Here is a 26,221-nt window from a genome sequence, read left to right as displayed (position 1 = left end):
TAACTGACTGAGCCACCCAGGCACCCCACTTTCTACTTTTTTTTAAATATGGTTAGAACTTTTAGAATTACATATGTGCTTGTTTCTCAGCTTCTTTTGGTATAAACCATTTTCCACATGACAATCATAATGATTCCTTAAAATGTCAACTGATCATAAACAGTGGAGTCTCATTATTAGTGGTAGTTATATTCTATGAAGTCACTGTAAACACTGGATTAGCGAGTAGTGAACTACCACTCCTAGGAGAAATACAGGGTAGGGTTCCTGCCAGCATCCGGTCACATTTGCATTAACCAATCAGTACATAACCATGTTTTATGAATGTTTCTATCTAAAGACATCTTATTTACTCTATGCTGCTGATTCAGTAACACTGAACTAACAGCCAACACCACTATAACTTATAACCGTAACAGTTTTTCTAACACAGGTATTTTCTCCTGAAGGCACATCACAGCCTTTCTGTGCTTAGGAACACTGGACAGTGCTTTGGGGCTATGCTCAGACACCATTTTAAACAGGAAAATCAACAAAAAGCGCAAGAAGGCAAAAGACGTGGTACTAAACATACACAAAGACACGACTTCACGGTATGAGAGCTAAAATAGGGCAGAATGTTGCCTTAACTGACCTCAGCTTGGCCCCTCCACCCCAGGCATCTAAAGCTTCTCCCATTCTGCGCACATTTGCAGAACTCACAGCACCTCCTCTCAATAAGCATTTGTTGACTAAATAATGGAAGGAAGGTGCACCTTGCTTGGACGGATGCCCTGGTGCCCGGAAGGTGGGAGGGAGCGCTAATTGGGTCCTTCCCTTAGCTTCCGGCTCCTCTTTCGCTGGACACATCTACCCCGGCCCTCCCACGTGTCCAGCCTTCGCCGAAGCGCCTCTGCTCACCCTGACTTCACCAGGGATCGTCACGTGTTGCCAGAAGCCCCGCCCCCGCGCTGACCTCATGGCTCCGCCTCTCACCGTGACGCCCTGCTCCAAAGCCTACCCGCCTCCTTCTGACAGACGCGCGACGGCGAGCTGCGGAGGTGGCCGTTCGTGCTGCTGCGGCCGCAGCGGGTGCCGCGGGGTCGGTGAGTCGCCTCGGCTACTGGAGACAGCTTCCCAGGGAGCCTCCCCCAGGAGCAGGGCTGGGCGCTTGCGGCCCCCGGGGGGAGGGGGGATGACCTCGGACCGCGGAGCCCCCAGCCCCCGCCTGCGGCGCCTGCGCGGTGCATGTCGGGCACTGTGGTCTCCCCGGCCCGCGGAGCGCGCCTCAGGCGCACAGACGGACTACATCTCCCAGAGACCTTTGGGCGGGCGGGGGGCGGCGTGCGCGCAAAGCCCCGCGGGGCTGAGGGTCTCGTCCTCCCAGCGCCTGGACCCCGGCCTGTTTCGGCGTTCGCTCGGCCTCGGGCGCCCGGCCTCCCGAGGTAAAGGGTCCCCGGGGGCGGCGCAGCGGGAGCTGATGCGATCCAGAGCGGCCCTCGGGGTTTTGACGTCGCACCGTCGCTGGGTTGGCCGGCTCCCCGCGGGGCTGTGGTTCCAGCTTCGCCAGGCCCGGGCGGGCGCCGGGGCCCGGTGCCCTGGGGGCTGCCGGCCCGCTCTTCGGGGTCCTGCTCGCTCATCACCTCTCGCACATCCCCTGTAGGGAAGGTCGGGGAAATACCGTCTCCGGCTTTCCGCGGCGGCTGTGTCCTCGAGGAAAGGGGGTCGGGGGCAGGGTCCTTGTGACGGAAGCCCCTGCTGAGCTCCTCGGTGACCTTGGCAGGCCCGAGGGGCCCGCGCGCCTCTCCCTCCCCCGCCCGTCCCCGCTCGCCGACGTCTGTAGGTCTCCGCGTCCGCGCCCGGCCGGAGGCAGTGACCTGGCCTGGCTTTGAGCCCGGCTTCGTGCCGTCGAGGACCTCGGTGTAGTTGAACTCTCGCAGCTTTTTCTAGCCCGGCTTTGGGCACTTGTTCGTGGGTATGCGTTTCTGTTTTCCTCTAAATGTTCCTAGGAGGCTTCTCAACAGGTGTCAGGTAAGGAGCTAGCGACTCTGAGTTTCTCCTGTGTGGGTTTGAGATCCTCTGCCTCAGAATCACCGGGGCAGGGCCTTTGTTAAAAGGGTTGGTTCCTGGGGGCAGCCCCCCCTCCCCCGGGTTCTGATTCAGCAGTTATGGGATGTGCCCAGGACTGTTTAATAAGCTCCCCAGCTAATTCTCAGTCACATTTGGGGTTGAGAAGCTTTATCAAAGTGAAGGACGGAGGTCCTGGGGCAGAGCATTTATACCAGGTTTGTATGTAACCTGGTCCCTCCTGCAAGGCGGCCAGTGCCAGGATAAGTGTGATCTCTCTCCTTGGCACTTTGTTTCTTATCTCCAGGCTGACTTAGGAGTTGGGTGGGAGGAGGTGTGCCAGCTCTGCCTTGCCCTCAATTCCCACATTTAATTATGAAGATTTTGAAAGATACCTAAAAGTTGGGAGAACTTTACGCTGAATGCCCATAGGCCACCACCTAAAATTTAGAATATTTTATTGGATTTTATCACAAATCTAACCAACAGGCCACCTTGTTTGTTTATGTATATCAAAGTCAGTGTGAACATCAGTCTGTGTCCCTCCCAAATAGTTAAACACGTATATAATAGAGTCGTAGAATCTTGCATGTTGTTTTTTAACTAACAGAAGCCCTGGGTGTTGAAGGTTTATCTCTCTGTCTCCCACCCCTGAGGAGCTGAAGGAGTTTCGAGGTTTTTCCATAGGATGGGCCTGTGGAACCAGGAAAGAACTTTACACGTGCTCTTACAAAGACTTGGAAAACAGCGGCCCATGGCTCCAAAATCACTAAGAACAGAAACATGGAGTGTGGGATGTAGGGTAATATGTCAGGGACCAAAACTGTTTTGAGGGGCCACGAATGAAATATATCCTAATAGATTGCTCCGGCATATCATGCCAGCCATAGTGATAGGTTGTCAGCCTGAATATTCTGTCTCTGCTCTTCACAGAGTAAGCTTGCTTGGTTTGAGCCTGCCTGTTTGGTGTATTTTCTAAAGCTCCAAGGGAACAGCGCTGCATAGCCCAGTTGACAAGCTTTGAGTCCCCTGGGCTGAGTACTTTGTTCTGTAGCCACAAACACCAACCCTTAATCCTTTCTGGTTGTCTGAGAGGGAGAGAAGTGACCAGTCCTGTGGAAATTTGTCTCCAGTTTCAGAAACACCATTCAAAGGGCATGCACATCTTTTTATCCATGTAGGACACAGGGGACTGTGGCGGTTAGAGTCACGGCACCTTATATTGATGTCTGTGTCCTTACATGAATGGAAGCGGTCACGCTGGTGGGAAGGCAGCATGCAGGGGGAGCTCAGCAGCTAATGTTGGCCCTCAGTGGGGAGGAGAGAGGAGAGCCAGGCTCACAGGGGTGGCGTGAGGTTTATTATGCCTCCACAAAGGGACTTGGAAATGGAGTGTACAGAGGGGGAGCGTGCCAGTTTCTAGAACCCTACAGACGGCTTCCGGCTTCTCATCCTTGCAGTCAGGACTCTCCCAGGCACGTCTCCCCAGGAGATGGGAATACTGCATTGCAATTCAGTGCTGCAGAGGAGAGGGGCGCTGGGCCTGGGCCTGTGGCAAAGCCTCTCCCCGGAGAGGGCAGCCCACCCAGGGAGAGGCAGGTCTGGTTGCTCTTGAGCCTGCAGACCAAGCACCTCTCCTGCTCTGTGAGTCATCAGGTTCTGGTGACAATGGTGGGGTTCTGGGGCCAGTACTGTCTAGACTCGGCAGACCGTGCTGGGGGCACTTCTGTCGCTTCCAAGCTGTGTGACCAGGCATTTGCCCTCCCAGAACCTCACTTGCTACATCTGTGATAGGTGAAAAGCAACACCCAGGTGAGATAGACCTGTGTCTGTTCTCACTAAAAGATTAGTGTCCCCTCATGGCAGACGAACTAAAACCAGCACAGAGCCATGCAGTGCAGGGTAAGGAAGTCCAGTGACCTGATTGCTTCCATAGAAGTGGTTGTGATGTTTTTTGGGAATGTCGGATCAATTTTCCAGAAAGCGTTTGTCATCGTCATTTTGGTGCTCCTTATCCATGGGTACTATGAGCCCCTTCGTGTCCCCTTTGTGGTCTGGCCACTGGGAGCCCCAGCACCACTGATTCTTACCACGAGTTCTCATGAAGGTCCAGTAAAAACTGGGGATGTGCTGGATACATGATGTGTCCAATAAGTGTTGATTCAGTCTGAATTCACATCTTTTCCAAAGTCTTTGTTTTCCCTTGAAGGAGAAGTAGAGGCCAGGGAAGGCAGAGGAGGTAGAGAGGGCTGAAGGTGTGTCCGGGGTGGGGTTTGGGGAGAATTCGAACCCTCTGTTACTCCGGGAGGAAGTGAAACTTGTCACAGTCCTAATCAGTATTAAGGGCAAAGGTCTTAGAGGCTGGGGAGGCAGCAGTGAATGCAGCTGTGTTTGCAGGGAGTTCTCTTTGTACCTGCTTTGGGCCCACCTGGCAGCGTCCTCACCTGTGTTGCGTCTCACAGCTGAGGAATGATTCGGAAGATGGCCAGATACTGGCACAGCAGGGCTGAAGGGGGTGATGCTGAGGGGAACATGGGCTGTCCTCGCCTCATAGTGAAAAGTGCTCTAGGGCATTGCCTGTGACTCTAGAAGAGGGGTCTTTTGGATTTTTGACCATAAACAAAGGCGCTTTCATCAGGAAATCAGGGACTCTATCTCTGCTACGGCTGTGTTTTGGCCCCGTGGCTGTGGGTGGTGGGCATTTGGGCCAGGAATAGCACAGGAAACCTGATTAGGCTGACCTCAACCCTCACGGACTCGCTTATTTTGTATACCCATGCCAGGGACTGGGCTAGGCCTGTGGGGACCCAAGTGGGAGAGCCCCCCCCCCCCCCAGTTGCTCTGGTTGGGAGGTGAGTAAAGTGTGAAGGGAGTCACAGGGAAGGCAAGGGGTCCGGGGAGGTGTGTGGAGGTTGAGGGAGGGTTCTGGGTACGGTCCTTTCATAAGGGTGGGGTTTGCTTTGTTTGGAGAAGAGCACATTGCAATCTGGGTGGCTGCAGTAGAGTGCAGTGGAGAGACAGGGAACATGGGGCCAGGTCTAGACTCTTCCCCCTTAGACCTTGACCAGTAGGTGAGAAAGTGGATCTCAGACCTTTCTGAACCATGACATTGGCAGGGCTTGCCAGAGCAGGGCCAGAAAAGAGTCTGGAACACCTCTCAGACATCCGTCTTGGGGACTGGGGCACTGCTAATGACATAGGGCCTATGGGATGGGGAAGAGCCCCTGCCCAGAGTCCCAGCCAGGCTGCATTACTTATCCACCGAGGCGGCCAGTATTTGACGTGCTTCCCAGCTGTGGAGATATTGGCCCCAGACCCTGTCTGTGCTATCCGGGAGCTGCTGGTTCTGCTGGGGAAGCTGAGCCCTTGACCCTAGTGTTCTGTTTCCCCTCTGCTCGTGGTGACTCTGGTGTCCCAGGCCTGGAATCCCCACCCTCCTTCCTGCAGGGCCCACATGGCCTGAAGCCTCTCCAGTGCCCTGACCCACAGAAGCCCCTTCTCACCGGGAGCACCTGCTGTCCTGGGTTCTCATCTGGGTTTTGCTCAGTATCTTTTGCAAATTCTTCCTGAGTGTGAGCTAGCTTGGTCGCAGGATGTGCAGCTCCCTGAGGGCGGGGACCACAAGATGAGTGACCTCCATGGAGGGGCCCATGAAATGTTGGCTGAATTAAGGAGTCAAGAATCTAAGTCCCTTGAAAGAAAGAAAAGACAGACTTAGATAGTGACAGCTGTGCTGGTAACGCTGGCCCTTGCCGGTCCTGGGAGAGTTCCTCACTGCTCCAGGCTGGAAGGCCCCCTCGGACCCCTTCTCACCTGTTGGACTCTTGGGGCATTCTCTGCTGTCTGAGGCTCAGGCCTCAGTTTCTGTCCTGTGTAGACAAGCTGTGGTTATGTGTATTTCTGTGTGCATTTACCTGCTTTGCCTGTCCCAATTCTCTGTGGCCCCACTCAAACTGGCCAAAAATAAGGCATACCTCCTAGAGGTGGGGGCTGAGTGCTAAGGGTTCCCAACCTCTAGCAGCCCCCTGTTGATGTCAGGACTTTGGGGACCCACATTAGTACACCAGGCATCGTGCAGGAAGTAGAGAGCCGTGGGACAAACGTACAACCTGATTTCCCAAGCCCTCCATCTCACTTGGAATAAAAGTGGATTTCCTCTAGCTGCCTGAGGACCTGGCCTGCCTCCCCCCGAGGGCCGGTCTCTCTGCCCTCAGCTCCTCCCACTCTCCTGGCACCCACGCTCCCCAGCCCCCAGCGTGGTGTGGGCACACTCCAGGTCTCTGCACTTAACCCTCTTTGCTTGGACCTTCTTTGCACAGCTGTGCACGTGGCCTGTCCCATCTTTGGCCTGAGGGCTGCCCACTCTGAGAAACCCTCCCTGTTTAAAAATTGCATCCCTGTAGCACTTCCTTCCCTGCTCCGTGTGCCTCCATGGCATGCATCACTGTCTGACAACTGTAATCTTTACCTGTTTCTGTGTTCTATCTCCCCCCAAACGTAAGGTCTGTTAAGACATGTCTTCCCCATCTTCAGGGCGTAGGTAGTGCCTGGCTTATAGGTGTGCTGGGTGTTTATGTATTGAAGAAAGTTGCAGAGTGTGTCTGCATTTCAGCTGTCCTGTCTTTGTAAGGGCTGGTAAAGTCCTGAGGTGTAGGGACCATGGTCTGCGTGTGCCCTGGTGCTCTGTGAAGTACAGGTAATACATTGTTGAATACAGAGCTGAATTCCCAACTGAACATTCAGTGGCTGGGTTCTAAAGTCGGCTGGTGGAGCAGACACCTCATGGTCCACCTGCCCTGCAGAGGGCTTGAGTTGTCTGTGAGCTCAGAGGCTTGCAGGAACTGGGCTCCTGACGAGGCCGCGCAGGCTCCCACGTTCTGGTCCTCCCCAGCCCGGCCTTCACTGAGGGAAAAGCGGGGGGACTGGTCAGCTCACTTGAGTTGTTTTCTCTTTCAGTTCTGGGTGAGTGAAATCCCTGTAAACTCATGGCGGCATTCCCGTGTGCGCAGCCCTCTGTGGGAGTGTGGGATCCGCTGGAGCATACTTTTGAGTACGTGTGAGAAAAGAGACTGGGCTGAGACCGGTGCGTTGAATGCACGTCGGGCACGAGGCCGGACCCCTCTCCGAGAAGCTGGGCCGGCTCGCAGTCCGAGAGCAGCCGGGGAGGGTGGGTGCTGCCTGTCCTTGCCCGTCACTGGCTGCGGCACTGCCCCCTGCCCCTGGTGGGTGTTTAGGTGATGTTTGAAGAGTAACGAATGTCAGCTGAGACTCTGGACTTTGTGATCTCTGGTCTTTCTCGCCTGAAAGGTGGTCTCTAGATGTGTGACTGATAGAGAAGTATGCACATGGCCGTAAATAAGGCAACTCCAGATATAGTGTGAGCTCCCATTTTCCCAAGGAGAAGATCGAAAATAGTTCTTCTGTCCCAAGTGGCATGAGTAAACTCTTTGGGCCAGATGTCCGTTGACAGTGATAGGAATTTCGTTAACCTTCCATATACTATTTCTTGTAAGGTAATTCAAAATACGGGTTAGGTGTATTCCTCACTCACGTGCGGAGCACTTTTGTTCCCACTCTTCCCTTTCACCTTTGTGGACATCATGTCGTCGTGGACGCCAGCCCCGCCTGACTGGCACGCTTCAACTGGAGAGCGTATCCCTGGACTGTTCTGGTTTCTCAGCTTTTTCCATTGATCCTGCAACATAGCTTCTTACTGTGTGCTCCTCAGATGCTTGTCTCTGACAACATCCAACCATTGCAGTGGTCTCCAGGAAGAATTACTCATCTGCAACATGTCGACTGGTTTTGGCTTTTTTTCACTTGGTGCCATCCAGACGACCTCTAGCAGCATGTCACACTGGCACTGGTGAGGTTGTTGCAACTCCTGTTCTGCACCCAGCTGTGCTTTGTTTAAGATAATTGGGAGAATGCCCTGGAACAGGAAGGATGTAAATGATGTACGAATACTTCCTCACTGCCTGGGCAGGGAGACCTGGATAAGGTCTAGTTAAGCTCCCCTGCTGGGCCAGCAACGACGCTGTAGTCATTTGTGTCTGAAGTAAGATTCTAACAGCCGGGTGGCCCTGACTGTCGTGGCCATGTGGCTTGGTTGCACGTAGGGCCTCGTGCTTTTACATGGATCAGAATGGTATGTCTTGATCTGAGATAACTGATTAAAATGGAGTCAATGCAAAGACTGCTTTGTGTCAGCTCAGTGCAGGCAGAGGTAAGGATTCTTTCTTTTCAGGGCTTCATGGTTGTCTAAGTAATGGTTCTGTAGATTCTTCCTGCTTCTAAAATTAGCTGGCCCTTTAGTTCACAAGCCCTGCCTGTCCGACAGGTGCAGATGACTGGTTTATTCATTGGGGGCTGCGGCTCTGTCTGTTTTCCACCCCCGTTCCATCCTCCTCCTCCTCTGGTCTGCGTTTCCTCCTCATCCTCTGTCAGGCTCCGGAGGCCCATCCTGCTGGGGGGCACCTTTGAAGGCGGAGGAGATGCTGGACCACAGGTCAGAGGCCTGGCCTGCACTACCAGCGCCTGCCCCAGCTGCTGGCCTCAGGCGAGCCCAGTAACCTTGTCCGTCTCGGTTTTACATGCGTCCTTTGGGCTTTTCTTCCTGCCCTCCTCTGCCATGTGACCTGCTGGCTCCCCAGGCAGGGTCTCTGAGGTTAGAACTCCCTTGGATAGCCTTTATGTTCCAGCTTACGGGTCCGGGCCCTCAGTTTTACTGGAGGACGCAAGGTGCCCTGGTCCAGAGAACTGGCTCCTGCTAGCAGACTCTTATGGGACCAGCGTGAAGACCGTCACACCGCTTCTGAGAGGAGAGCTGGGAAATCGACAGTCCTCGGGTGTGCTTCTTGGACTATTGCTTTTCCTGTAGGCAAAATTCGATTACAATTGGAGGTATCTTTCAGGATTGAGGAGGAATATGCCTACATTTATGAGCCTTTTTGGGAAGGAACCAGTCAAAGGAGCCGCTTATCCTAGAAAAATTAGAAACTACAGGTAAAACTTTCAGTATGTGTGTTTGTTTATAAACAAGTGATCCAAAATCTTATTACCTAGAGAAAACAGTTCTTCACATTTGGTGTGTAATTTGTATGTAAATATATATCTTTAAAGTAGAATCACAGGGCGCCTGGGTGGCTCAGTTGGTTAAGCATCCGACTTCGGCTCAGGTCATGATCTCACAGTTCTTGGTTTGAGCTCTGCTCTGTGCTGACAGCTCAGGCTGGAGCCCGCATTGGATTCTGTGTCTCCCTCTCTCTCTGCTCCTCCCCCGCTCATACTCTGTCTTCCTCTCTCTTTCTCTCAAAAATAAACATTAAAAACTTAAAAAAAAAAAAAAAAGACAACCTTTCCACCTCTGAAATGGGTCTGTATCATGTTCTGGGGCGAAAAATATGCTGTATGGATAAACCACGTGGGTAACCAGTCCCTTTGGTGGAACACAAGATGTTGATACATACAAACACTTTGCATGTGACTCTTTGCTCACGTGTTCACTTATCTCTAGGACAAGTGCTTTGAAATGGAATTAGTCAAATAGAATGAAGAGGTAGCAAAATTGTCCTCCAGACAAGCCCTACTAACCTGCTCTGCTGTGGCCCGCGTGCTCCTGACACTCGGGGACTCAGAGTGGTTTGCTGAGGCTTTGACAAGAATTCAGCATGATGTAAATTGTACAGTTATTACCGTTGTCATCGTCACAGCTCCTGGAGATCTTACTGCTTTTTAGTTTAGACCCATTCTTTGAGTCCTATCTGTCTGCCTTTTGATTATGCTTCTAAGAGCAACCAGTGTATTTTCTCTCTTTTAATTGTGGACTTCTCATGCTCTGCTTGCGGCTCCATAAATACAAGTGACATGAGCAAGAATTTGCGTTGAGCACCGTGTGACAGGCTCTGAGCTGTGTGCTCCTCCCAGCCTCATTTATGCCTCTGCACACGTCTGCGGGGGCAGGGGCTGCTGCTGCCATGTTACACATGAGAAAGCTGGGGGACCAGACGGCTGGTGTGGGGTCTGGCGCCCGGGCACCGGGTGAGGATTCTGTCCTTTCAGCTCAACCTGGGACTTGAGGGCGCAGGCCTCCCTGTGAAAGGGCACCGGTGATGGCTCGTGGGGCCATTGGCTTGGGCTGATGTACTAGCTGTTTGACGTGGTGATCGTGATCAGGGAGGAGTGTGCCGGCTGGGTGGGATGAGAGAGGCAGATGGGAAAACCAGATCTGCTTTCTGGTCCTTTCCGTGTCTTTAGCTTGTTTTGAATATTTAGAATTCCCCTGGCATCAGATAAGCCCCTACTCACGTGTAAAAATACGTCGTTCGCAGCCACCAGCGATGCTATCTGAGGGAAGGATTGTCTCTCATCCCGCCTCCATCGGTAAGAACAATGGAAATGGGCCACGGGCAGGATTTCCCAGGCCCTCTGGGGCTAGAACTTGGCAGCTCAAGGGCCTGCTTGGTGAACCTGTGCGGAGGCTAGAGAAAGCCAAGTCCATGGGAAGTCCACGATGGGAGCTTTTCATCTATGGACCACTTGTCGACATACCTTCAGCCTAACTAGCACTGTACCTTCTTTTAAAGCATTTTTAATGTTTACTTTTTGAGAGAGAGAGAGCGAGCGCACGCATGAGCCAGGGAGGGGCAGAGAGAGAGGGAGACACAGAGTCTGAAGCGGGCTCCAGGGTCTGAGCTGTCAGCGCAGAGCCCGACGCGGGGCTTGAACCCACGAACCGTGACATCATGACCTGACCCCAAGTCAGATGGTTAACTGACAGAGCCACTCAGGTGCCCCTAGCACTGTACACTTTTTTTTTTTTAATTTTTTTAACATTTATTTATTTTTGAGAGACAGAGAGAGAGAGAGAGACAGAGCATGAGCAGGGGAGGGGCAGAGAGGGAGAGAGGGAGAGAGACACAGAATCCACAGCAGGCTCCAGGCTCTGAACTGTCAGCACAGAGCCAGACGTGGGGTTTGAACCCATCAACTGTGAGATCATGACCTGAGCCAAAGTCGGATGCTCAACCGACTGAGCCACCCAGGCACCCCAGCACTGTATACTTTTAATGACACTTGTATTCCTTCCTTGAGAATAATCAACTTGAAATTTACCAGTCATGAGTAATTTCCGACTGTAGTATGAGAATTGCTGGAAAACTAGCACTTCTGTTTCTCTTTGATTACTGGAATTAGGTCTGGCTGCATTTACTTGGAAACCCAAAGAAACCAACTTAAAGCAAGTTTGTTTCTTTCTCACACGGAAGAGACGAGAAGTGGTAATCTCAGTGCCTGCGTGGTGTCTCTGGTGTCTCTGGTCTTCCACGGACTGGGCACCGTCACGTGTCTTTGGTGTGGCTTCCATGCCCAGGGTCACCTCGTGGTCAAGCATGGCTCTGGGAGCTGCTGCATCCATATTCCAGGCAGCGGACAGGAGGGCAGGAGGACGAAAGGTGGCTCCCCTCTAGCACCTTCCTGCCAGTCTTTACATCACTACTCTATGACTCACTGGCCAGAGTGTAGTCATGTGGTCACAGGGGACTGGACAAAAGGCTTGGGAGTATCTTAGCTAAGACGTTGTTGCCCTGAATAAAAATGGAGTGTGGTGGTCCACGTAAGGAAACTGAGGCTCAGAGAGATTCAGTAACTTGTCCAAGGTCCTACAGTCTGTCATAGTGGGCAGGATGCCATTGAACCCTGTGCTCTCAAAACTTTATTGCTGGTTGAGAAAGAAACTTGACATCTTTGTTCCTGAAGACTGAGTGGTTGGGGATGCGGGGCACCATTTAGGATCACAGGCCAGGAAAGAAGAGGCCAGGGCGCTGCTGTGGAGGTGCTGTGGGCTTCCCGGCCCTTGACCCTGCCTGTTGGTGCAGCTCCCCCATGGGGGTCCACGGTCTGTGTGCTCCGGCAGAGCAGCCCCCTGTGGCCGTGCAGCTTGAACGGGCTCCAGGCTGGGACCTGGCCACCCACAGCGGTGTGGCATCTGTCCTTCACCTGTCACTCCCCGTCCAGCCGCTGCTCCCATCCCCTCCTTGGCCTGCTGGTCTCATTAACTCCACCTCCTCCTGGCTTGCTCGGAGAGCCACTCCCTGACCCCCAGAACGTGTCCAGTTTTTCTGTGCTTTCAAAGTCCCCTAGACTACACTGCACACTTTGTAATTAGGTTTGGCGTTTGGTGTGGTTATTTAATGCCTGTCTTCCCCTGGTCGATTGTGAGCTTCTGGAAGGCAGGGACTGTGCTGTCACTTCCTACATGCTACACAACTACTGTTGTGAACCGACAGTTGGTTACTCCCAGAAGAAGCACCGTCCCACCCTGCAAGGACCTCTGTGAAGTGGTGATCACACAGACTGTTAAGCCCAGCCCGGGGGGCTTGGGATAACAGAACGGTGCATGGTGTTGCCCCGGAAGTCTGTGACCGTCCCTGGCAAGTAAGTCCCCCAGTCAGTGACACCTCCCGTTGGCCTGGTCCTTCCGTGGCTTCTCCACATCCATGTCTCAGTTCTCACACAGCCTCCAGGGAGGGCAGGTAAGGTTGGGATGATGCACTCACGTGTGGGCCGGGCCTCCTGTGAGGGGGTTCAGCAGGGGGCAGAGCGGGCTCTCCTTCCCCCTTTTCTGGGTGGCTCTTGGACACCGAGAGGGTGTTTGGCTTGTGTACCCCGGGCCTCTAACCTTCCTGGGCAGCGGGTGCCCGTCTGTCCAGCACGTGGGAGGCTGCGGGCAACTTGGAAAGCTGAGTTTCCCCAACAAATCCCAAAGTCCTGCTCCAAGCCAGGTACCTGGAACATGCATCCTGGGGACAGAGGAGCCCCTCTGGGGCCAGCTGGCTTCCTAGTGCCACTGCTGCCGGGAAGGTGGTTCCTCCAGAGGGGGGCAGTGCGCAGGCCAGCCCACCTTCAGAAAGGTCCCGCAGCTGCTGCCGCCCGGCCGCCCTGCCCCAGGCTTTCAGGCAGATGCCCAGAGTGTCCGGGCTGAGCACCCTTTCCAGGGGCGTCACTGCCTGTGAAGGTGGGCCCTTTGGGAGCAGCCGTCTGGTACCTCGTACGTAGCATCTCTTCAGGAGTCCCACGGAGCAAGTGGCCTCAACTTGGCTCTGTCACCAAGGAACTCTGCGGGACTGAGCTACTCAGAGGGGGTTTGATTCTGAGACACCCCAGGATCCTGTGGGGAGCATACACCGGGACCCCCGCAGTTGTAGGGGCAGGAGCTGTGTGGCAGAGATTCCGAGTCACCCCAGGATCCTGTGGGGAGCACACACCGGGACCCCCACAGTTGTAGGGGCAGGAGCTGCGTGGCAGAGGCCTTGGTGCCTGTTTCCTTTTCTTGCCTGTTGCAGGTTGTTCAGAGTGAACGATGATAATAGGTGCCATTATTCGGTGTTCTGTGCTAGGTCCTGAGCTACTGCACACACCGTTGACCTTAAACCTTGCTCCAACCCCCCGAGGTAGGCATGCTTTCCTCTATTTACAAACTCTGGAATCTGAGACACGGTGAGGTCACACAGCTGGAAAGTGGTCAGCCGGTGTGAGCTGGTCAGATGCTTTCTGGAAAGCCCACGTCCCTGGGCGGGGCGGGCTCACCGGCTCGGCCACTCCGGCTCTCCCAGCTCTCCCTGGCCGTGGAGCCCCTTCCAGTCTGCGGGCTCCCCTAGCCCAGCAGTACTCAAGCGGTGATGCGTGCGGTCTCCTGGAGGCTTCCGGGAGTCTGACGGTCACAAATCCAGTGACGCTAAGACGTGGCATTGCCCTTCTCAGCGTGCTGGCTTTGCTTTTGTGGTGCAAAAGCAGCGAGGACACCAAACTGCTGTTGGGATTCTGTTCACCACACCCACAACTCCTACGAGAGAAAGCAGTAAAAATGATTAATTTTATTAAATAATCCTGACCCTCGAGTACACATCTTTTTAACATTCTACACGATGAAACATGTGACAGATCAATGCACACACCAAGTATGATAGATGCCCCAGGAAGAAGCACATGTATAGTCATTTGACTTGTGAGCTGAACTAGCTTTTTCGTGGTGCTCCACGTTTCCTTAAAAGAACGACTGATATACAAACCATGGTTACCTAGGCTTGGAGATTTAGTGGGCATTTTCTTCAAAATGAACAGTGAGCCCGCTACTTCAAGGAAAACAATTGCCCTCTGTTTTTAGAATTGTCGCCAGTGATAAATTTGTTCTTCTGTTTGTGGCCAGTGATAAAATGAACTTTCAAGGGGAAGTTAGAATTATGGGAAACTTGTATCTGCCACTGTGAGCTTGACAGTTTCCCATTAGTTACAGACTCTTCTGATGAGATTGGAGGTGTTAACGGTGTGATTTGAGTGTGGGGAATGCTACGTATCGTAAGGTGTGTCAGCGCTGTTAGCTCTACGTAATTGGGGTTCCGTGTTTTCCAGATGAGCCACGCGTGCCGTTAGAAGCCATGCACGTGTAAAAGAGCCATTCAAAATGCAGAGTAGAAGAATGAATTGTTAACAGGCATGGGAAAAATTCCCTAAGGATTCAGATTCCATATTGTAGCTAACCTTTGAGAAGGTACCACTTGTCAGGTTTGGCTGTGGTATGAAAGAATGTCCACAATTACGGATCTGAAAGGACTATTCAAATGCCCCTCCCATTTCCAGATACTTATCTGTGGGAAGCTGGATGTTCTTTAGTACTTCAACCAAAACAACATAGCACAGCCGACTGGAGGGAGAGGCAGACAAGAGAACCCAGCAGACTTCTCGTAGGCCAGAAATGAAAAAGGATTCCAGGGGCGCCTGGGTGGCGCAGTCGGTTAAGCGTCCGACTTCAGCCAGGTCACGATCTCGCGGTCCGTGAGTTCGAGCCCCGCGTCAGGCTCTGGGCTGATGGCTCAGAGCCTGGAGCCTGTTTCTGATTCTGTGTCTCCCTCTCTTTCTGCCCCTCCCCCGTTCATGCTCTGTCTCTCTCTGTCCCAAAAATAAATTAAAAACGTTGAAAAAAAAAATTAAAAAAAAAAAAAAAAAAAAGGATTCCAGACATGTAAAACAATGCCAGTTGTCTCATTACAGTTGTTTAGGAAGGTAGTTGTTTGCGAAGGTAGTTATTTTAACTATTTATGTTGACATGTAATGCATTTATTGTTTTTTAATGAATTAATAAATACTTGTAAAAAGTCCTCATTTTTCATTTCTAGTATGGCAAGTATTGGTAGACCACAAAAACAAAACCTTTTTGGAGTCCTCAGTAATTGAGTGTGAGGGAGTCCCGAGACTCAGAACATTAGAGAACTGCTCTTGCAGGCCCCTGGGGAGACTGAGGCCACAAATTCCTCCTTCTGGGCACTGTCCTCCGCCTGTGTCTCTGCCTCCTCCCCCTGTGCCCCTCCTCCGTCCTCCAGGAGAGCCCTCTCATGCAGAGATGGGTCTTTGCACCAGGCGTTCTGTCCCTGCCCTGGGTCTGGGGTCCTGTGGGGGCAGGGCTGGGTAGCTCTTGGCGGTGTGCGGGGGATGGTTCAGGTCTGCAGGAGTGTGTCCTGTGGGCCTGGGCCCGGGTCCACCCAGCTCCCGTGGGAAGCCCGCCTTGGATCAGCAGCACCTTCTGCAGCAAAGGGTGAACAGTTGGGAGCACAGTGGAGCTCAGAGGCATTTCCCAGGGCCCCGAGGTCTTGTGCTTGTAACTCCTCCCTGTGATGTGAGGGGACAGAGGAAAGCAGCTGAAATCGGTGCACCAGGAGGTGAAACGCCTCCTCTGTGTCACCAGGGACCAAAGCTGCCCATTGCTGCTGTGTCCTAAAAGTGTATTCTTTTCAAGATTTTAGCCAAGCAAATAATACAGATACCTCTTTGTTTAATAGATGTGTGTGTGCTTGCGCATGTGTGTAATGAAAGAAGTCTCACCTCTCTTGACCGTGACTGCCAGACTTCAACCCCAGAGACGATGATCTTGGTCTGGGTGTTTGTCTCTTTGGTTTATAACGGTGCACACGCAGAGACAGATAGCTACACCTGGGTGGGTTTTGCTTTTGGGGGATGTAATTATAATTCACATGCCATCCAATCCACCCTTTTAAAGTAAACAGTCTGGGGTGCCTGGATGGCTCAGTTGGTTGAATGTCCAGCTCTTGATTTTGGCTCAGGTCATGATCCCAGGATCGTGGGATCGCGCCTCAAGTCAGGCTCCATGCTGAGCGTGGAGTCTGCTTAAGATGCTCTCTCTCCCTCTGCCACTCTCCCCCGATTGCAGGCTCTCTCTAAAATAAAGATAAAGTGCCCAGTTCAGTGGTTTTAGTATGTTGAAAGAGCTCTGCCACCTTCACCGCTGTCTGATTCCAGAGCCTTATTGTTCCCCCCAGCAGACGTGTGTTTTGACCCTAAAGGGCTCTGCTCCCCTGCACAGTGAGTCTGCCAGGCACGTGTCATTATCACTGTTCATGCAGCCTGGTCAGGAGGCAGGGGTTCTAGTCCCAGGAAGACCGAAGCTCACAGAGGGTCTGTGACTCGCTCAGGGCCACCGGCTTCAAGGCCAGGGCTGACTCCAGACCTCCACACTCTCCATGTATGCCCTGTTTTCCCGTTAACCGGTGACTGACATGAGGCAGATCCTTGCCGTGCTGTGAATGGGAGAAGGGGGTGGGGTCTTGGGTTCTTGCCTTCCTGCCCCCACATTGGAACCGTGTCCTGTCCTTGGAGCTATCCCGTTCCTCATCTGCTTAAAGTATTGTGTTGGATGCAGACAGGGCCTGGGATTGGTGGGGTGGGAGCAGGGGTGGTGAGGCAGTAAGACAGTTTGCTTGGTTTCATGGCCCCACAGCCTAAAGCCCCTAGCAGGCACCTCAGGACATCATTTCTTTCCTCACACCTGGGGAAGCCTCACTTGGCCCCTCCAGCTCATCAGAGGAGAAGCAAGAACCTGTCCATGGGCATTAGGCCTGATTATTCTCTGTGGTACGGCTTAGGGTGGAACCCACCTTGGGGTGCAGGGCAGAAGTTTGTATTCTGCAGTGGGCTTGCGCTGAGTGCCAAGTGGGGCCAGGCTCCAGTGGCTGCTGGTCCAGCAGGTGGCACTCAGGACTCCACGGGGCTGAGGGAAGCTGTGGGCAGCTTTGCAGAAGGGGCCTGGCTCTGTGCCCGGGAGATCCATGCCGTCCCCCCAGAAGCCTTAGCACCTGCTGCCCTTGGGAAAGTGAGATCACGGCAGAGACAGGCCAGCCGTAGGTCCACAGACAGACAGACGTGGAGGTGGCTTTCATCTCAGTTTAGGGTGACTTGAGTAATTCCATTCTACGTGGACGCACAGTGGGTCCTAGCCTATGTTGATTGTGGGTGTGGGGGCCAGGCTGGGCCTCAGGTGGCCCCATCCTGTCTCTCAGTGGGCCAAGGAGCACGTGCAGGCCTGCCCATGCGTCTCTTGCCAGCGACCACTCGGGACCTCTCTCCTGGGCATACCGCCCCCGTCCTTTGGGACTCTACTGAATCTGTCCTCAGCTCCCCAGGGCCTTACTGTCCTGTGGCAGGCCATGGCCCTTTCCGTTCTAAGGGTTTTCTTGACAATCTCAAGGAAATGAGTGTGCAAAGAATCACAGTGGACAGCACGGGGGTGCTGCAGGCACAAGGTGTATCTTACAGTCCACAGCACCTTCTCAGGAGTCTTGAGCCTTCTAATTCATGAGCCACCTGGCCCAAGCTGCCTCCCTCCCCCAGCCAAGGTCAGGACTGTTACTTCCAGGGCAGCCTCAATCCTGAAAATGCAGTCAAGGGGACACTGATGTCCTCTGTCATTTTGACTCGAGGCTCCTGTGACCAGGTGCCAACCAGTAACCTAACCTCCACCCTGCACACATTTCCAGATCCTGCTTAGTTTCAGCCTCTGGAAAGCAGTTCTGTTTCCCAAGGGTCATTGGCTTGTAAAGTAGGAGCTGTTGGGGCTGGGGCATCACTTTCATCCAGGACTAAGTGGGAAATCCCTCAGTGTCCCTAGACCTTCACTGGAAAACAGGGAAACAGGAACTGAAGGCTAAAGAGAAGCCATTGAAAACACCTGACACTGTGATTGTAAGGATGTGTGACCCTAGGTGTGACAGGAGCATGCTTACTTTCTCAAGGTGGGGGTGTTAGGAGGGCTGCCCCGTGGGACTGAGGGGGACAGGTTAGCACCCGTAGCAAGCACCCCGGGAGTGTCCAGAGACTGCCTCACCAGGTCCTCACTCAGGAACATCTCTTGGACTTCTGAGGTTGTGCAAGGTGTGGGGGGGTCTGTGTTCCTGGAGTACACTGCCCTTGAAGCCTGCATGGGGCGTGCCCCTGACTGGGGTGCCTGCACTGTGACTCTGTGACATGACCACTTCGTTTAAGAATTGTCCTTTTTGGGGGGCACCTAGGTGGCTCAGTTGGTTAAGTGTCTGACTCTTGGTTTCAGCTCAGGTCATGATCTCACGGTTTGTGAGATTGAGCTCCGCATCTGGCTCCACGCTGACAGCACAGAGCCTGCTTGGGAGTCTCTCCCTTCCTCTCTGCCTCTCCCCTGCTCACTCGCTCTGTCTCAGATAAACAAACTTAACAACAAAAAGAATCACCCTTCTTGTGTGATGCGCTTTGGCTCACGGAGGGCACCTCTGCTCCCGTATGGAGTCCTGGTGTCCTGGGTGCCCCGTCTCTCTGCCCTCACACCCGTGCGCTGCTGGGGACCGAACTGGGAGACTGAGAGGCCAGTCTTGGGTTTCCAGGACTGCATGTTGACTTCACTGAGCTCCCAGGACCCCTGGCCCCCAGACCCCCCTCTTCTGTTGGGAACTGCAAACCGACGGGGACGGGGTCTGGCGGCCTTCCCTAGCCTCTGGTGATACATGCTCCGACCAGGGTGTGATCTCAGATTACACGTTTGCATTTGTAGCTTAATTTGAGCAGTGTGCATTTTTATTGGAAAACTGTTGTGCTTTTGGACATGTGGGTTGGTTTTTTTTTTTTTTTTAAGATCATAGCAGTCTTACAGTTTTTATTACACCTCACATGATGCAGTTTTGTGGCATGCACATTGGTTTTATATTGGGAGGTGCTGGGGGGTGGAGATTGAATTCCAGAAAAGTTGATGATCCGTTTTTCAGAAACCTTTTTCCATACCGAAGGGGCCTACCCCAGTCTCTGCCACAGGTCAGTTCCAGAAGGCAGCTGGAGGATGGTTCGGTTTGGATGTAGAGGGGAGGGGAGGGAGTAGGGGTGAGACAGGGGAGCAATAGAGCCCTGCTGTGCAAGGGAGGCATGGAGGCAGGTGGTGGTATGGTCTGTGGCCCGAGTGGCAGTGTCCCTGTGCACACTGCAGGTGTCCATGTGGCTGGCAGCTGTGCCTGCTCTAGGAACAGCAGTTGACTCAGTCGGGTGGGTACCAGGGGAGGGCCTTGCCCTGTGTGGCGGGCTCGTGCCATCATTATGACGGTGGAATTCCAGAAGCAGAATCTCGTGCTCTCAGAAACCATGGAATTAGATCTAGATGGTGAAAAGGCAGGCCACTCTTGTGTCTTCAGAGGTGGCACAAGTGTGCATGTGGCCCCGGGACACGGGGGTGCCTGGAAGACCCAGACTGGTTCCTCTCTCCCAGCACCCGAGAAGCTCTTCTTCCTGGCTGGGTCCCTGGTGAGCTGGGACCTGGAGATAGACAGTGGTGCCACCTCAGGGGCATCCCAGATGGTTGTAGGATAGGAGTTTAAGGCAGGTATTGGCCCATATCAGAGAGACTTAGTGTAATACAGAGTGTTCCGCCGACGCAAGTCAAGTCTCTTAAGGAAAGCTGCCTTTTCCTGCCGTCGGGAGGGCGCCTGGTGGGCTGGTAAGGATCCCCAGGCCCAGCACACACATTCCAGTCCTGCCTAAGCGGACCTCGTGTGATGCCCTTTAGAGACTCTGTGGCCTCCCTTTCTTGACTGTGCACTATTGAAATTCTCCTGCAGGCAGGGTTGGTTGGTGGGAGAGTCGTGCCAGGGTCCTAGACTCGACTCTACCTCTTATATGCCATGTGACCTCAGATAAGTCTCCTCCTCCTCTTATATGCCACATGACCTTGGATAAGTCCCCATCGTTTCTTGGTTTCCATGTCTTTAAAGGATTATTAGAAGTAGCAACTCAGTGGGGCTCCTGGGTAGCTCGGTCGGTTGAGCGTCCGACTTCGGCTCAGGTCATGATCTCACAGCCTGTGGATTCGAGCCCCGCATCAGGCTCTGTGCTGACAGCTCAGAGCCTGGAGCCTGTTTCAGATTCTGTGTCTCCCTCTTTCTCTGACCCTCCCCTGTTCATGCTCTCTCTCTGTCTCAAAAATAAATAAATGTTAAAAAAAAAAATTAAAAAAAAAAAAAAGTAGCAACTCAAAAGAACAGGTCATAATATATAAACTCTTGGGAGATGTTCTGCTTCATAGTGGTCAAAGAAGTAAGTAACCAAGTTGTCATTTTAACATTACAAATTAGCAATTAACAGTAGTATCCAAAGTTTGTACTGTAAGTTGCCATCATCCTTCCCAAAAAGCACAAAGTGGCCATACCCTTGGACCTAATAATTTCACTTCTGGCAGGTTTGACCAAAGGAAATAACCCAAGAAAATGAAAGAGTGTTAGCCAAAGGTTTTCTGTGTCGCTCTCTCTCTTTTTTTTTTTTTTCTGAAAGTAACAAGAAGCCTTCTAAATGCCTTAATAAGGGTTGGTAAACCGTGATGGGCCCATTTTAGGGAATATTAAAATTGATGGTCGTGGTGTCTTGTAAGATGGAGAAAATACACGTGACACATATTAAAACCGTCACACCAGCAACTATATAAAAATATGGGTGACTGCATAAGACAGGCAGGGATATACAGAGAGACTGGCTGCGTGAGATCGGGCAATTTTTTTTTAATGTTTTATTGACATAATCAAATATATGATTTCCCCATTTAATGTGTGAGCTTCACTCTTGTATATTTAAAATTTTCTTTATTTTGAGAGAGCACAAGCTTGAGCTGGGGAGGGGTAGAGAGAGGGAGAGAGAAATAACCCTAAGCAGGCTCTGCATTGTCAGTGTGGAGCCTGATAGGGGCTTGAACTCTAGAACTGTGAGATCATGATCTGAGCTGAAATCCAGAGTCAGGCTTAACCGACTGAGCTACCCAGGCGCCCCAATCCACTGGTTTTTAATATGTTTTGCAACCATCATTACTACCAGTGTTGGCAAGGAAACCAAAAGGAAACTCCGTATTCATCACTCTCTGCCCACCCCCACCTCCTAAGCCCTGACACCCATGAATATGATTCCTGTGTCTGGATTGGCCGGTTCTGGATGTGAGGAATCACACCGTATGTAGCCTTTTGTGTCCGGTCTCTTTCACTGAGCGGCCTGTTTTCCAGGTTCATCCAGGTTGTAGCATTCCACTGTGGGCACACATCAGCACATGTACAGTTGGGCTATCGACCTATCAGTGGTTGGATGCTGTCAGTTGCGTACGTTTTTTGGCTACTATGAAGAATGCTGCTGTGAACATTTGTGTACAAGTTTCTGTGTGTTTTCCCCGTTCTCCTGTATACACACCTGGGAGGGGAATCACCTGGGTCATGTGGTAAGTAACTGTATTAACCTTTTGAAGAACCACCAGGCAGTGTAAAGGTGCTGTGCTTTCGTGTGCCCCACCCCCAGCAGTGTGGGGGTTCCAGTTTCTCTACATAATACTTGTTACTTTCTCGTTGTGGTAACAAGAAATGGTACCTCATTGTGGTTTTGACTTGCATTTCCTTTTGGCCAGGTGTTCAGCTTCTCATGTACTCGTTGAACATTTGTTTTTATCTTTGGAGAAATGTGTACTCAGATCCTTTGCCACTTTTTAATTGGGTTTTTTTGTTAATGAGTTAGAGTTCTTTACATAGATATTGTAAATACAAGTTCTCTAGCAGGTAGAGGGTGTGTAAAAATCTGTGCCGTGTGCAGTCTCTCCACTTTCTTGGTGGTGCCCTTGAAACCCGAGCTTTTAATTTTGCTGATATCCATTTTATTTCTTTTGCTGCTTCGACTTGGTCTCTCAGGCCCTGCCACTGATGTGTGAAATTTAACGAGGCTCCAGGCTCCCTCTGCCCCTGTAGGGTCGTCTGGGGCCCTTCATCCCCATGTGGCTCTGAACTTCACTCGTGGGCCTCTAGGACAGAGATGGTTTCACTGCATGTCTCTCTGTCCTGTTTAGAGTTAGTTCCTGTTATTTTATTTCACTTAAAAAAACATGAAGGCCTACTTCAAAATGCTAATTTCTAGCCTTCTATGCTGGGCACAGTGAAAAGGAGGGGCCTTGCTGAAGGAGACAGGATGCCAACCCAGGGCAGGAAGGCCCCAGGTTTCCCGTTTCTCCCCAGGGCCCAGCAGCAGGTGCTCAGGGAGCCTTGGGAGGGAAAGAAGTGAGGGAAATGTTTGACTCTGCATCTTCTTTCCTACCCGTCCTCAACAAGCACAAGGGCCTCTGTGCCGCATGCACAGCGGCTGTGAGAGCTGGGGAGTAGGGAGACGCCTGTTCTCATTTCTTCCTGCAGTGGCTGTGGGTCTGTGGGGGCCAGTCTGAGCCTGCTGGGGAGGGACTTGGGACCAGCAGCGGAGAGGAAGGGGACCTGAGTGGGTGGGCAAGTGGGAGGGTGCTGTGCTGGGAGGGGCGGAACCAGCCCCGAATGGGGGAGGGGGTGTGGCTGAGACCTGCCTGTTCTCCCCCGCCCACCCCCCAACAGCTCCCCAGAGGCCTGCGTGTCTGCGTGGCAGTGGAAGGAGCCTCTCCTGCTTCCCCTTCTGAGTGCCTGGGATTCGAGGTAACAAGTCTCCCAGATCCTCTCCCACAGGCAAGCCACGCAGTGCTCCGGCACGGAGGCAGCCTGCTGCCGTGAGGGAGGGAGGGAGGGTCTGCCTTACCATGTTCTGCCCTCACAGGGCACCTTTGCCCTCTGGCTCAGATGCAGGAGCATGGGTGATGGTGCAGGATGGTGGCTTTGGGCCTGGCATATCCTTGGCAATGGTGGGGCATCTCCAGGGCCTAGAGGGAGCCCACTGACTCCAAACCCCTTTCCTGAAGGAATTAGTCCTAGTCCATAAGCCCTGTCCCCACCCACAGCACGGAGATTTACGTGGAGGAGTAAAATAGACTCGAGCTGCAAGGGCAGGGCACACCTGTGGGAGCACTCACGGGAGGCTGTGTGCTTGGGCTCCGAGGACGGTCACAGGACGATGCCTGACCAGCATGCAGAGGCTGGGAGCTTGGTTCACGTCTGGGTTTTTGTTCCAGGCCCAGGAGAAGCAGCAGAGATGTCCAACGAGCCACCCCCTCCTTATCCTGGAGGCCCCACGGCCCCCCTTCTGGAGGAGAAGAGTGGAGCCCCACCTACCCCAGGTAGGGCTCAGTGCCCCTGAGGGTCCCAGCTCCTAGAAGCTGGTGCCTGACTCTGCAGCCACTGCCCTCTGAGCTTCCTCTTCCTGCCCTTCTCTGTCCAGGCCGCACCTCCCCAGCTGTGATGCAGCCCCCACCAGGCATGTCGATGCCCCCCGCAGACATCGGTCCCCCACCCTATGAGCCACCAGGTCACGCGATGCCTCAGCCCGGCTTCATCCCCCCGCACATGAATGCAGACGGCACGTACATGCCTCCAGGTAAGTAGGATAGGGGAGCACAGGGTCTGCCCTGCCCGGCACCCAGTGTGTTATCTGGGCTGCCGTCCACCCTTTGGTGTAGGCAGGTGGTCTGCCTGCCGTGTGTTCTCTAGTAAGGCGGGGGCGGGGGGGGGGGGGGGCCCCTCGGTGTGGACAGTTGGGGGTGGGGCACAAGTGTCCTAGAGCAAGGCGCTGCTGTGCAGGTATTGTGGGCAAACCATGTGAGCCCTGGTTCCTGCTGGGGGTAGGGTTAGCTCCTGGGAAGGCTCCTCGGGCCTGTGAGAGGTACTGACTCATGGGTGCTGCAGGGGCCTCTCCCTGCCAGGGTGTGGAGTCTGGTGGAGGTCTGGGCTCCTGCTCACCCAGCAGTTCTCCAGAAGGACTCCTCAGGCTGGAGAAAGTACCAGGGCTCTTGCACAGGCGGCCCCAGGTATTTCAGTGCAGGATCTGACGCTGGTGGGAAGGAGAGCCCTGTGTGCGAGAGGGGCTTGGGCTGGTGTGCGGCAAGGCTTTCCCTCCTGTGGGACACAGCGCCCCGTCCCCTTTGTGCCAGAGGCAGGGAGCACACACATGAGGTGGAGACCAAGGAGAGATGAGGCCTTCTCCCAGCTCTGCCATGTCTGGCTGGACCAAGTAGCTGCTCTGTCCTGGTGCTCACAGGGTCGGGACCAGGAAGGGCTGGGAGACTGTCATGGTCACCTTGGCCCAGGACCTGGTCCCTGAGGCCTCATTTTGTGTCCTGGGGTCCTTGGGGCCTTGTGCTTACCTCTCACGTGGGGCAGGTGGCAAGCCAGCCATGTCTTTGTTCTGTTTTCTGTGCCATTTCAGGTTTCTACCCTCCTCCAGGCCCCCACCCACCCATGGGCTACTATCCGCCAGGGCCCTATCCGCCAGGGCCCTATCCTGGCCCTGGGGGCCACACTGCCACAGTCCTAGTTCCTTCAGGGGCCGCCACCACGGTGACGGTGCTGCAGGGAGAGATCTTTGAAGGTGCGCCTGTACAGACGGTATGTCCCCACTGCCAGCAGGCCATCACCACCAAGATCTCCTATGAGATTGGCCTGATGAACTTCGTGCTGGGCTTCTTCTGCTGCTTCATGGGGTAGGTGGTGTGGGCGCCTAGAGGGTAGGGGCTGGAGTAAGCTTGGGTGCCCTCGGTGCCCTCAGTGCCTTCTCCTCTGACCTCCGTGCCTTCCCGGTCTCTGATTCAGGTGTGATCTGGGCTGCTGCTTGATCCCTTGCCTCATCAACGATTTCAAGGACGTGACGCACACGTGCCCCAGCTGCAAAGCCTACATCTACACCTACAAGCGCCTGTGCTAACGGAGCCGGGACTGGACTCCCTGCTGTCAGTCTGGCCCCCTGTGCTTCTGCTCCCCTTGCTCAGTGGCTCGCTTCCCCGCTCCCACTTGGGGATGGAAGCCGTTCCACCGGTCCCCTGGAAGTCCTGTCCTTTTTGGCTTGCCCTTCCCTGAGCATCTGACTCTTCGGCAAGAATTCTGTTGGATTTAAGGCCAAGGGTCAGCGAGTGGCAGGGGGATGGCACTGAGCCGCATGTTGCTGGTTTGCTTGGTGTTTGTGATGAGGAAGATAAACTGGGAAGGGTCTCCTCGCACGGTCTCCCTGCTGGGGTCTCTCTCATTCCTCTTCTGTACAAAGTATAGATTTGGTCCTGACTCTCCCTGGGACCAAAAGCAGCCAGAGCAGAACTGGGGCCTGCACTGGGGCTGTATCTGTAGCCACGGTTATTTCTGATCTGCAGGGCCGAGAGTGGGGGAGTGGACCCAAGCAGGACAGAGACATAAGGCCTGGCTCTGTTTTGGGGTGCCAGAAGTGGGCATGAGTATTAGAAGGAATGACTCTGGCCCTCAGAACTTAGAAACTCAACACCTTTCCCAAGTGCCCAGGAGTCACCTGGGGCAAGGTAGAGAGGTTAGCACACCTGCAGGTAATGGGGTAAGCAGTTATGGCTCCCGTTTGCCAAGAAGGGACTTGCCTCTGGCCCCTGCCCAGCTCCCTTTCTGGCCACCCCTCCACAAACCCATCTTTGCTCGTGCCAGAAGGAACACCCAGGAGCCTAGCCCATCTGCCATCCTTGCTGTGTGTGGGCAAGACCTTTGCCCAGGGGCTGGCGTAGCCCGGCCAGGACTGGAGGGGACGGGGACCGCTTTGCAAACACGCTCAGATTTGCAGTGCGTTCATGGATCCTCTTCCCAGTAAACGCTGGGCCCCTTCTCCTGGCTGACTTGCTGTCACTGTGCTTGTTTCAGCAGCAGGTACTGCAGCAGGAGCAGCTGTGGCACTGGACTGGGACAGGCTGGGGATGAGGAAGGAGCAGCCACACGTGGCGGAAGTGCCCTGGTGGACACCTGCCCTGGGCCTGAGCCCACACTGTATTTCCTGGTTTGTCTGTGAACTTGATCACGTGGACCGCTGTACCCGCCGCCCCTCTCCTCGTCTCGCACTGCCACTGCATGGCCTCCTGTCACTGTGAATCATGGCTGCTCTCAGTTTGTAGTTTCTCATTAAATTGGCCCTTTCACTCCCCTGCCCTGGGCCTCTGCTCTCT

At 53.6% G+C, this 26,221-nt stretch overlaps 1 protein-coding gene across 4 annotated transcripts; it reads left to right on the top strand.

The window, feature by feature from the left end:
* The first annotated feature begins 771 nt into the window (after positions 1-771).
* Positions 772-26,221, top strand: CDIP1 (cell death inducing p53 target 1). Of its 4 annotated transcripts, none has more exons than XM_049637437.1 (7): positions 772-1,085; positions 22,743-22,820; positions 23,291-23,395; positions 23,497-23,652; positions 24,481-24,754; positions 24,864-25,000; positions 25,926-26,221. In XM_049637437.1, exons 3-6 carry the CDS (start codon positions 23,311-23,313, stop codon positions 24,973-24,975), a joined length of 627 nt encoding a protein of 208 aa, XP_049493394.1. In that variant the 5' UTR covers positions 772-1,085; positions 22,743-22,820; positions 23,291-23,310; the 3' UTR covers positions 24,976-25,000; positions 25,926-26,221. The 4 variants fall into 4 exon arrangements, with proteins under 4 accessions (XP_049493394.1, XP_049493396.1, XP_049493395.1 ...); XM_049637439.1 differs by lacking the exon at positions 772-1,085 and adding an exon at positions 1,142-1,424; XM_049637438.1 differs by lacking the exon at positions 772-1,085 and adding an exon at positions 1,461-2,010.

The sequence above is a fragment of the Panthera uncia genome, chromosome E1, assembly GCF_023721935.1.
Source record: "Panthera uncia isolate 11264 chromosome E1, Puncia_PCG_1.0, whole genome shotgun sequence".
Classification (NCBI taxonomy): Eukaryota; Metazoa; Chordata; class Mammalia; order Carnivora; family Felidae; genus Panthera; species Panthera uncia.
The sequence above is the reverse complement of the archived record's forward strand: the minus strand, read 5'-3'. Positions and strand labels throughout refer to the sequence as shown.

Coding starts and splice junctions, on each gene's coding strand:
- CDIP1 (XM_049637437.1), top strand. CDS start 23,311: ATGTCCAACGAGCCACCCCCTCCTTATCCTGGAGGCCCCACGGCCCCC. Junction 23,396..23,496: donor TGGAGCCCCACCTACCCCAG/GTAGGGCTCAGT, acceptor TTCTCTGTCCAG/GCCGCACCTCCCCAGCTGTG. Junction 24,755..24,863: donor TTCTTCTGCTGCTTCATGGG/GTAGGTGGTGTG, acceptor TCTCTGATTCAG/GTGTGATCTGGGCTGCTGCT.